Source organism: Staurois parvus, unplaced genomic scaffold, assembly GCF_062004578.1.
Source record: "Staurois parvus isolate SC_StPar_1 unplaced genomic scaffold, SC_StPar_1.0 ptg001481l, whole genome shotgun sequence".
NCBI classification, from domain to species: domain Eukaryota; kingdom Metazoa; phylum Chordata; class Amphibia; order Anura; family Ranidae; genus Staurois; species Staurois parvus.
The window spans coordinates 876732-889370 of NW_028319277.1; the positions used below are offsets into that span (position 1 = coordinate 876732).

General features: G+C 40.7%; 1 protein-coding gene across 2 annotated transcripts in view; it reads right to left on the reverse strand.

Moving 5' to 3' along the window:
• LOC149435695 (transient receptor potential cation channel subfamily M member 2-like) overlaps positions 1-12639 on the reverse strand; it is a 155722-nt gene that overhangs the window by 107529 nt on the left and 35554 nt on the right. For both annotated transcript variants that reach the window (XM_089662481.1, XM_089662480.1), the window contains exons 10-12: positions 8816-8937; positions 8077-8397; positions 6398-6523 (exon numbers count right to left, since the gene is read on the reverse strand). In XM_089662481.1, the coding sequence (XP_089518607.1) occupies positions 6398-6523; positions 8077-8397; positions 8816-8937 (569 nt within the window). The remainder of the gene's footprint in view (positions 1-6397; positions 6524-8076; positions 8398-8815; positions 8938-12639) is intronic.

The following is a 12639-nucleotide window of genomic DNA, read 5'->3' on the forward strand; positions in this document are numbered from 1 at the left end:
ATTCTAAGATCGACGGCACTCATCTGCATGTCATACTGACTGACAGTATTATTTCTCTTCCCCAGCAGACTCCAAGGGCATTTAAATTAAAGGTACAGTGTTCTGCACTAATATAAAGTCTCTCTGAAGCCTAGAAACACCCTTTTTTAAGTTAAATTCACAGCGAATATATTCGACTCGAATCGAATATTGTCCACGAATTCGCCGAATCAGTCTAATCGAATTTTTGAATACTTCGCTCATCTCTAGTTACCAGCATTTGAATCAAGTTTCCAACCAGGAAAATGGCCGCCGTCCCTCCAAAAAACGTGATGACGTCACACGCCGCAGCTCCACCCTGGAATTTTTTTGATTAATTGGACTTTGTGATCAGAGCTGCAATTTTGATTTATTTTCTATTATGTATATTGCCTGATATGCGAGCTGCTTTTCTCTGATTTGTTTCATGTTTTGTAGTCACATGATTAGTGTATTTACCCAAGCGCAGGTTATTTGTTTTTTATAGAGTCTACACACTATGGGATATATACTGGAATTTAATTGTTTTTTTTTAATATTAGTAATGACTGCGATCAGCGACTTATAGTGGGACTGCGATATTGCATTGACAATCTGACTAACCCGTGTGTTTGTGTTTACTATATGGTGCTTTTACTAGATTATGTGCTGGATTTTATTTCCTGCTTTGCAGGGAAACAAAATGTTTGTGTTTACTATATGGTGCTTTTACTAGGTAATGTGCTGGATTTTATTTTCTGCTTTGCAGGGAAAAAACATCCAGCACATCTCTGCTGACAGGACACAGCTCTGCCTTTATTACATAGGCAGAGCTGTGTCCTGCCTCTCTCCTCGCCGATTAGTGCGTACCGCCGGTCATCCATTGGCCAACACACGCTGATCAGCTTCTGCTGTGACTAATGTGATTTTGCACAGAGTAGCCGACTTGTAGCAGTACAACTTCCATAGGGCAGTCCCCAACTGATTATAGAGCAAGGTATCAAAACAAAAACTTCAAGGTATGTGCGCCAGTGAAGCAAATAATAAAGGTCTAAGGTGGTTAGAGATCTTCATAGAACATAGAGGGTCATAGGTGGTAAATAAAGAGACCAGGAAGGGGGGAATCAATACAAATAAAAAGACCAGGAAGCGGGGAATCAATACAAATAAAGAGACCAGGAAGCGGGGAATCAATACAAATAAAGAGACCAGGAAGGGGGAAATCAATACAAATAAAGAGACCAGGAAGGGAGGAATCAATACAAATAAAGAGACCAGGAAGCAGGGAATCAATACAAATAAAGAGACCAGGAAGCGGGGAATCAATACAAATAAAGAGACCAGGAAGGGGGAAATCAATACAAATAAAGAGATCAGGAAGGGGGGAATCAATACAAATAAAGAGACCAGGAAGCAGGGAATCAATACAAATAAAGAGACCAGGAAGCAGGGAATCAATACAAATAAAGAGACCAGGAAGGGGGGAATCAATACAAATAAAGAGACCAGGAAGGGGGGAATCAATACAAATAAAGAGACCAGGAAGGGGGGAATCAATACAAATAAAGCACAAAATTACAATTAAGGTAAATAGGGACATAAGTGAGACAGTTGTCTAGAATGTTCCATTATTGATACGTATTCAATTAGATGTCAAGTCATCCTGAGAGTTGGAATAAGGACCAGGCAGTCCAGTTTTATGGAATTTCTTTGTTCGTTCCTGTGCTATGGCTGCTGTCTCTTCCATCTCATAAATATTGTCTACAGTTCAAATCCAGTCCTTAATAGAAGGGGTATTGGAGGACTTCCAAAATTTGGGAATCAAAGATTTAGCAACTATTCTATTATTTTCTATTCCGTTCCTTTATTGTCTATTCTACTTTATTCTATTCTTTTCTCTTCTATTATGTTCTGTTTTACTCTATTCTTTTCTATTCTGTTCTGATTCATTCTATTCTATTCTTTTTGAAATTTGAATTTAGAAGATGGCTATATTCTTTCTATTTAATTTTTTTCCATTCTTTTCTTTTTTCAAGTCTATTCTTTTCTATTCTTTCTATTATATTCTTTACTATTCCATTCCTTTATTTTATATTCTATTTTATTCTATTCTTTTATTTTATATTCTATTTTGTTCTGTTTTATTTTATTCTATTTTTTTTTAAATTTGAATTTCAGAAGATGGCTATATTCTTTCTATTCTATTTTTTTCCATTCTTTTCTTTTTCTATTCTATTCTATTCTTTACTATTCCATTCCTTTATTTTCTATTTTATTCAATTCTTTTATTTTCTATTCCATTCTGTTCTGTTTTACTTTATTATTTTCTATTCTATTCTGTTTTGTTCTATTCTTTTCCAGATTTGAATTTCAGAACATGACTATATTATTTCTGTTTTATTCTATTTTATTTGTTCCATTCTTTTATTTTATTTTTATATTCTATTTTTTTCTATTCTATTCTATTTTTTACTATTCTATTCCTTTATTTTATATTCTATTATTTTACCTTCTATTCTATTCTGCTCTGTTTTGCTCTATTCTTTTCTATTCTGTTCTGTTTCATTCTATTCTATTCTATTCTTTTTGAAATTTGAATTTCAGAAGATGGCTATATTCTTTCTATTTTATTCCATTCTTTTCTTTTTCTATTCTATTCTTTTATATTATTTTCTTTCTATTCTATTCTTTACTATTCCATTCCTTTATTTTCTATTCTATTTTAGTCTATTCTTTTATTTTTTATTCTATTCTATTCTGTTCTTTTTTACTCTATTATTTTCTATTCTATTCTGTTTTATTGTATGCCATTCTTTTCCAGATTTCAATTTCAGAACATGACTATATTCTGTTTTATTCTATTTTATATTTTTCCTATTCTTTTCTATTCTATTCTCTACTAGTCTATTCCTTTATTTTCTATTCTATTTTATTCTATTCTTTTATTTTCTATTCTATTCTGTTTTATTCTGTTCTATTCTTTTTGAAATTAGAATTTCAGAAGATGGCTATATTCTTTCTATTTAATTTTTTTTCCATTCTTCTCTTTTCTTTTTCTTTTCTATTCTTTTCTATTCTATTCTGTTCTGTTTTACTCTATTATTTTCAATTCTATTTTATCTTTTTCTATTCTTTTCCAGATTTCAATTTCAGAACATGACTATATTCTGTTTTATTCTATTTTATATTTTTCCATTCTTTTATTTTATTTGTATACTCTATTCTTTTCTATTCTATTCTCTACTAGTCTATTCCTTTATTTTCTATTCTATTTTATTCTATTCTTTTATTTTCTATTCTATTCTGTTTTATTCTGTTCTATTCTTTTTGAAATTAGAATTTCAGAAGATGGCTATATTCTTTCTATTTAATTTTTTTTCCATTCTTCTCTTTTCTTTTTCTTTTCTATTCTTTTATATTCTATTCTGTTCTGTTTTACTCTATTATTTTCAATTCTATTTTATCTTTTTCTATTCTTTTCCAGATTTGAATTTCAGAAGATGACTATATTCTGTTTTATTCTATTTTATTTTTTTCCATTCTTTTATTTTTAGATTCTATTCTTTACTATTCTATTCCTTTATTTTCTATTCTATTTTATTCTGTTCTTGTATTTTATATTCTGTTCTGTTCTGTTTTACTAATATTTTTATTGAAAGATTTCAGTGTAAAACGGTATGATAATAAAAAATGGTACGAAATACAGTTCATGGTCAAGTACATCAATACATTTTGTGTGAAATAGATTCCCCACCGTTTGGCTGGGGATCTTATACACCTGAGTCGCATTGACCTGAGAGGTATGCTTGGTGTAGTGTGAACCGTATAACGGTGAGGATGTTATATAGAGGGGGTAAGGAACAAGGATGAGAGGGAAAGGCGGGGGGGGGGAAGCACCAGTCAAGGGCAGGGTCTTAGTATTATAAATTTAGGTTAACAGCATTTTGCGGAGCAGTTTGGGTTCTGTAGCCATCGAGACCATTGGCGTTTGAACTTGTGTTAGATAGAATTATTGAGGGCTGTTCTTCTTTCCATATCACATTGGAAGTTAAGGTCTGATACAAGTGCAGAAAGAGAGGGGAGTTTGGTAGAATTCCATAATTTAGTAAGGTTGGTCTTGGTAGCTGCTAATGTATGGATAATAATAGTACGGGAGTCTCTGGAGAATTTGTCAATTCCATTGTGGAGGAGTGCAAGGGCAGTTTGGTGTTGTTGGGGTGTCAGTTATTGTTGAGGTCAACTGGAAAACGCTGTTCCAATAAGATCTGAGGGATTTACAGTTGTGTTCAAAATAATAGCAGTCAGACATCACTAACTGGATCAATTACTGTTTTTGGTAGAAATGATATTTCTACATGGCAAATAATTTCCTAGCAGGTGTAGTAGAGTAATAGAAATCCAACAGACCCAACAGTCATGACATGCATGCTGCTGATTCTGTGTCATTGAATCACTAATTGAAAGGGGCGTGTTCAAAATAATAGCAGTGTGGAGTTCTATTAGTGAGGTCATTCATTCTTTGAAAAACAGTTGGCAATTATTGCCCTTATTTAAGGAAGAAAGGCAGCAAACGTTGTACATGCTGGTTACAGTGCATTTCTCTATGAAATTCTGAGGAAAATGGGTCGTTCCAGACATTGTTCAGAAGAACAGCGTACCTTGATTAAAAAGTTGATTGCAGAGGGGAAAACATATAAAGAAGTGCAGAAAATGATAGGCTGCTCAGCTACAATGATCGCAAATGCTTTAAAATGGCAACCAAAACCTGAAAGACGTGGAAGAAAGCGAAAAACTACCATTGGAATGGATAGAAGAATAGTCAAAATGGCAAGGACTCAGCCAACAATCAACTCCAGGAAGATCAAAGAAGGTGTAAAGTTCCCTGTGAGGACTGTTACAATTAGAAGACGCCTATGTGAAGCCAAGCTATCTGCAAGAAGCCCCCGCAAAGTCCCACTGTTGGAAAAAAGACGTGTGCTGAAGAGGTTACAATTTGCCAAAGAGCACATTGACCGGCCTAAAGAGAAATGGTGCAACATTTTGTGGACTGATGAAAGTAAGATTGTTCTTTTTGGGTCTAGTGGCCGGAGACAGTTTGTCAGACGACCCCCAAACACTGAATTCAAGCCACAGTACACTGTGATGACAGTGAAGCATGGCGGTGCAAGCATCATGATATGGGGATGTTTCTCATACTACAGTGTTGGGCCTATTTATCGCATACCAGGGATCATGGATCAGTTTGAATACATCAGAATACTTGAAGAGGTCATGCTGCCTTATGCTGAAGAGGAAATGCCCTTGAGATGGGTGTTCCAACAAGACAACAACCCCAAACACACCAGTAAACGTGTTTCTGAGGCAAAACCAAGAAATAGAGAAGAACTGTGGAATGTAGTCCAATCATCCTGGGCTGGAATACCTGATCACAGGGGCCAGAAGTTGGTTGACTCCATGCAACACAGATGTACAGCAGTTCTCAGAAACAGTGCGACTACAACCAAATATTCATGAAGTCATTCAAAGGAAAGCAAAATCTTCAAACATTTTTCAGTTTATATAGTGAATGTTTGAGTTCGTAAAGAAGAATACAAACACTGCGATTTTTTTGAACTGTCTAATATTCACTTTTCTTCAGTTTTTTTAGAGGAACAATACAAATTTGATACATTTTTCTTCATGTTTTGATTTGGAATAGAATGTGTCGTGTTCCCAATGCATTTGTGTGGATGGAAATAAAAGCTATTAGAAGGATTTTCAGCTTTATTCACTTTTTTCAACACACTGCTATTATTTTGAACACGACTGTACATGTCCAAAGTATATGGAGAGTTGATCCTGTTTCTCTGCATTGTCTCCAGAAAGCGGATAAGCGTTGAGGGTAATATAAAGAAAGTTTAACTGCAGTTAGGTACCATTGGTGCAAGATTTTCATGTACGATTCCCAGTGGGAGCTACATCGGGATGCTTTATGGGTGATGTTAAAAGTCTTTTCCCATGTGTGCGGTAGTATTGATTGTGAGAGGCGTTTCTCCCCGAAATTCAAATTTTAGAAGAAGGCTATATTCTAACACTAATACACATAGGAAGTCAGCAATATTCAGCATTATGTTTATATTTTGAATTTGGCTCTCTGTATAGAACACAAAAACCCTGGCCTACAGTCACATCACCCACATCAGTGCTATGGGAATTATGGACAGGACAACAGTTTAAAGACATAACAAAATTATTTTTGTCGATGGACAGTTATGTTTTTCTTGAGTGTCAAAGCCCTCAGTAATCCTAGTTCAACTTTTAGGCTCTTTGTAATTTTCTGATCACTGAAGATAGGTACAAAACAACAGCAATTCGGGAAAAGAGGGCAATGATTGGCTAAGAGGGAACAGCATTTCTTTACCAGATTCCAGAAAATGTCTGCCATCTCTGCTCGGTTCTGCACGATGCACCAGATGAGAAGATCCCTCACAGGGTGGTCCAACTGCTGCTCATTTTTGGGTTTCATAGTTCCTACTTTCGCAGTCACCTGAAGATACAAAATTCATATCAGACTCGTATCGTTGCTCTTTTCGTTTTTTACACCATTGCAGGTCATCAAGAGTAAAGATTGTCATAAGTTACTTCTAGCACTCAACAAAAGTGGTCAATATCATGTCACCTTCCTGTTCTATTTACTTTCATCCAATCAACTCCAACCAATCTTAAGAAGTAGGGGGTAAGAATATTAGGAGGAGATGGCACAGAGAAAATGGCAAAAGATAATACACAAATTAAAGATTCTAACTCTGCCAGTTGGATGTTTGTACCACCTTCATGATGGATAGCCTGTTTCAGAACTTAAAGCTACAGAGAAACAAAAGTTAGACAAGTTTGAGAGGAATACAACAAATGGATACAAGAAATGGAGAGTTTTCATGGCTTTAAGTACCATCTCTATGCTGATGACACACAAATCTATCTTTCTACCCCTCACCTCACCCCTTCAGTCTCCTCTCGCATTACTAACCTACTAAGTGACATATTGGCATGGATGTCACTCCACTTCCTCAAACTCAATCTTTCCAAACTGAGCTCTTAGTATTCCCTCCAGCCCGTGCCCCCTCTCCTGACTTCTCCATCAAGATCAATAACACAATCAGTCCCTCCCCTCATGCCAGGGTACTAGGTGTAATCCTAGACTCCCATCTGTCCTTTCAGTCCCAAATCCAATCACTGTCCAAATCTTGTAGACTTCACCTCCACAACATCTCCAAGATACGCCCGTTCCTAACCTCGGAAACCACTAAGCAACTTATTCACTGCCTTGTTATACTGTATCTCGCCTTGACTATTGTAACTCCCTCCTCATTGGCCGACCTCATCGCAGGCTATCCCCTCTTCAGTCTATCATGAATGCTGCTGCCAGACTCATCCACCTTACTAACTGTTCCATATCTGCCATTCCTGATAGGTGGCACTGACTGGCATTGATAGGTGGCTCTGACTAGCACTGATAGGTAACACTGAAAGGCAGCTCAGGTGGGCACTGATATGTGGCATTGATGTGCACTGGTAGGCACTGGCAAGTGGCATTGATGAGCACTGACAGCTGGCATTGATGGACACTGACAGGTGGCACTGCTGGGGCTACACTGATCATCAGGGAACACCGATCATCAGTGCCCTAATGATCAGTGTACATGTCCCCTCTGAAGGATGCTGATTACCGGCTCTCCTCTTCTCTCTAGCTGTCAGAGTGACAGCTCATGAGCAGAGAAATGCTGATAACTGTAATTTCCCTATTTAGATGCGATCAGCTGTGATTGGACACAGCTGATCACATGACCGAGGCGACATCTTCGGCTCTTTCCATTGATAGGTGATCCGTTGTGTCTGAGGGACACAGCGCACCACCAATCGCCGCGCTGTGCGCCCCTGGAGCCGCGCATGCACACTTAGAATGGGAGGATGTCATATGACGTCCTCCCAGAACGAGAGAACCACCTTGCGCCTGTCATTTCCTTATATGGTGGGCGGGAGACGGTTAACATATATTTCAAATATATTTTTCTTCCATGTGGGAAAGGCCATATTGCTCACCTTGATGTTGACTTCTGGCAGACTCTGTGTATGCTTGGCTTCTGGGTACAAGGGTTCTGTTAGGTCTCCCAGAAGATCCTGTAGGACATGGGAGACATGATGAAGTTCTATTTTAGATACTTCCTTTGATCTCTTTGATGTGGCTTGTCTCACAAGTTTGCTGTGAATCAAACTGGATGGTTCTGTATTGTTGTACAAGTAGGTGAGAGTGTCCCTGGAGAGGTACTCCGCCAGACTGACTCCACGCTCCAGGAACAGGCGCACAAATGACGGTTTGTCTTCAATAAGTGACAGTGTCAAGCTGGGATACAGATCAGATGGCTAGAAGACAAGCAAGAAGAAGCTTTAAATTGAAAAATGAACACCAGCAAATAAGACAGCAATACTTCACAGCAGGGGCGTACTGACAACTCATGGGGCCCCCGGGCAATAGGGGATCATGGGGCCCCTGTGTCCTCACCCACATTCAAACCACACCCAAAAAAACCTATGTAAGGTAGTAGGGGCATCTCATGGGACCCTTTACTGACTCTGGGCCCTCGGTCAGTCCGCCCCTGCTTCACAGATTCTTTTGCAGCATACTAAATGTACAACCTAACCAAGTTAAAATATAGGTTCACACCTCTCATATCAGAATATAATGCAGAGCTGACAAACCACAACATAATATGTCACCATATTCAAAATGAGGGAAAGAGGGCAATGAACAGGGATTAAGTGACAACAAAGAATAAACGACCTTCCAGGTCCAGCCTTCAGTGAAGATCTGAGTCTCAGCAATCTCTGGCCAGTTCCAGGACACGGCAAGCTTCAGCTGATGGTCCCAGTTCTCCTGGCTATTGGGATCAGCATTGTGGGAGGCTGAAAGACAGATATCAATGGTCATTATTATGTCACTTTGTTTATTTTCCAGCTTCTCTACACCTTAACTAGTAACACTGGTTGGGTAGGGAATGAATCAGTATCTCATGACCTCCCTGGCAAAGGTTTCCAGCCAGTTGGTTGTCCCCCTAGGGGTACTTTGCATAAAATTGATGGCGCTATATACAGTTGTGTTCAAAATAATAGCAGTGTGTTGAAAAAAGTGAATAAAGCTGAAAATCCTTCTAATAGCTTTTATTTCCATCCACACAAATGCATTGAGAACACGACACATTCTATTCCAAATCAAAACATGAAGAAAAATATATCAAATTTGTGTTGTTCCTCTAAAAAAATTGAAGAAAATGAATATTAGACTGGTCAAAAAATAGCAGTGTTTGTATTCTTCTTTACAAACTCAAACATTCAGTATATAAACTGAAAAATGTTTGAAGATTTTGCTTTCCTTTGAATCGCTTAATTAATATTTCGTTGTATAAGCACTGTTTCTGAGAACTGCTGTACACCTGTGTTGCATGGAGTCAACCAACTTGGACTACATTCCACAGTTCTTCTCTATTTCTTGGTTTTGCCTCAGAAACTGCATTTTTGATGTCACCCCACAAGTTTTCTATTGGATTAAGATCCGGGGATTGGGCTGGCCACTCTATAACGTCCATCTTGTTGGTCTGGAACCAAGATGTTGCACGTTTACTGGTGTGTTTGGGGTCGTTGTCTTGTTGGAACACCCATTTCAAGGGCATTTCCTCTTCAGCATAAGGCAACATGACCTCTTCAAGTATTCTGATGTATTCAAACTGATCCATGATCCCTGGTATGTGATAAATAGGCCCAACACCGTAGTATGAGAAACATCCCCATATCATGATACCCATACCCTGGATCACTTCAAAAACAAGATTGACACAATTCGCAAGGACATTGCCGCAACTCACACGCCTTCTCAACCCGTCCCCTCTCACACAGCTACCCCCTCATCCCCCCTCCCCCTCGACATAACCCACAGGGACTTGCTGCTCAAACTCCCTCCAACCCCCTTCCCCCTCACTCAGCTACCCCCTCTACACCCCTCTCCCACGGCCCCACCACTGCTCTGACCTCCTCTCCCACCCCACCCTACATTCCTCATACTGAAGCTCCCCCAACACTCCGCACCTTTGACCTTACTACCATCGAAGAAGTCTCCAAGATCCTCTCTGATGCCCGCCTCACCACCTGCCCCCTTGACCCTATCCCCACACAACTCCTACAACCTCCCTCCCCCTCCATCCTACGCTCCCTCACCCACATCTTCAATCTCTCCCTCTCCTCCGGCACTTTCCCTTCCCCTCTGAAACATGCACACATCACCCCCATACTTAAAAAGCCCTCCCTGGACCCCAATGACCCGAACAACCTCAGACCCATCTCCCTGCTCCCATTTACATCTAAACTCCTCGAGCGCCTAGTCTACGCCCGCCTATGCTCTCACCTCAACGACAACAACCTCCTCGATCCCCTACAGTCTGGCTTTCGTCCCCTACACTCCACCGAAACTGCCTTACTCAAACTCTCCAACGACCTGCTAACCGCCAAAGCTAATGGCCACTATTCAGTGCTCCTACTCCTTGACCTCTCTGCGGCCTTTGACACAGTCGACCACCCCCTCCTCCTCAAAAAACTACACTCCCTCGGCCTCAGAGATTCCGCTCTCTCCTGGCTCTCATCCTACCTGTCACAACGCTCTTTCAGCGTTACCTATAATGCCACCACCTCCCTCTCACTCCCCCTCTCTGTTGGGGTCCCTCAAGGCTCTGTCCTCGGGCCCCTTCTCTTCTCCATCTACACCTCCTCCCTTGGCCAACTCATACACTCTCACGGCTTCAACTACCACCTCTATGCCGACGACACACAAATCTATCTCTCAACCCCCCACCTCACCCCCTCGGTCTCCGCCCGAATCACACACCTGTTGAGCGACATATCAGACTGGATGTCGCTCCACTTCCTTAAACTGAACCTCTCCAAAACCGAGTTTCTTGTCTTCCCTCCAGCCCGGACACCACCCCCCATTGACTTCTCCATCATGTCCAACAACGCCACCATCAAACCTGCCCCGCAGGCCAGAGTACTTGGTGTCATTTTGGACTCCAACCTATCCTTCCAGCCCCAAGTCCACTCTTTAACAAACTCGTGCAGACTCCACCTCCGCAACATCGCCAAAATCCGCACGTTCCTAACCCCAGAAACCACTAAACAGCTCATCCACTCCCTCATCATATCGCGACTCGACTACTGCAACTCCCTCCTCACTGGCCTGCCTCGCCGCTGGCTATCCCCGCTTCAGTCCATCCTGAATACGGCTGCCAGACTCATTCACCTTTCCAACCGCTCCGTTTCCGCCACCCCCCTCTGCCAATCCCTCCACTGGCTTCCGATTGCGCAACGGATCAAATTCAAAATCCTAACGCTGACGTACAAAGCTGTCCACCATACTGCCCCGAACTACATCACTGACCTAATATCCAAGTACCGCCCAGCACGCACACTCCGCTCCTCACAAGACCTCCTTCTCTCTAGTTCCCTGGTCTCCTCCTCCCATGCCCGCCTCCAGGACTTCTCCAGGGTGTCACCCATCCTCTGGAACTCCCTGCCCCAACCCATCAGATTATCACCTACTCTCCTCTCCTTTAGGCGCACCCTGAAAACCCATCTCTTCAGGGAAGCCTACCCTGCCCCCTGCTAACTTGCCGACCTCCTCCACTCTTCCTACCACTCCATCCCCCACAGCTATCTCCTCCTGTGCCACCATCCCCTCCCTCCTAGATTGTAAGCTTGAAAGAGCAGGGCCCTCGATCCCCTCATGTTTTGCATTGTATTGGTATTGTTCTGTCACATGTTCTGTCCCCCTTTGTAATGTACAGCGCTGAGCGAACTATTGGCGCTTTATAAATACTGTATAATAATAATAATAATGATGCTTGCACCTCCATGCTTCACTGTCTTCACAGTGTACTTTGGCTTGAATTCAGTGTTTGGGTGTCGTCTGACAAACTGTCTCCGGCCACTAGACCCAAAAAGAACAATCTTACTTTCATCAGTCCACAAAATGTTGCACCATTTCTCTTTAGGCCAGTCAATGTGCTCTTTGGCAAATTGTAACCTCTTCAGCACATGTCTTTTTTTCAACAGTGGGACTTTGCGGGGACTTCTTGCAGATAGCTTGGCTTCACATAGGCGTCTTCTAATTGTAACATGTCTGGATCGACCCATTTTCCTCAGAATTTCAGAGAGAAATGCACTGTAACCAGCATGTACAGCATTTGCTGCCTTCCTTCCTTAAATAAGGGCAATAATTGCCACCTGTTTTTCAAAGAATGAATGACCTCACTAATAGAACTCCACACGGCTATTATTTTGAACATGCCCCTTTCAATGAGTGATTCAATGACACAGAATCAGCAGCATGCATGTCATGACTGTTGGGTCTGTTGGATTTCTATTACTCTACTACACCTGCTAGGAAATTATTTGTCATGTAGAAATATCATTTCTACCAAAAACAGTGATTGATCCGGTTAGTGATGTCTGATTGCTATTATTTTGAACACAACTGTAAGTACCTGAAATAAATAAATAACTGAAAGGAAAAAAAAACTGGGAAAAGATACACTTTAATGTGCAAGTCCGGTGTCCGCAGAA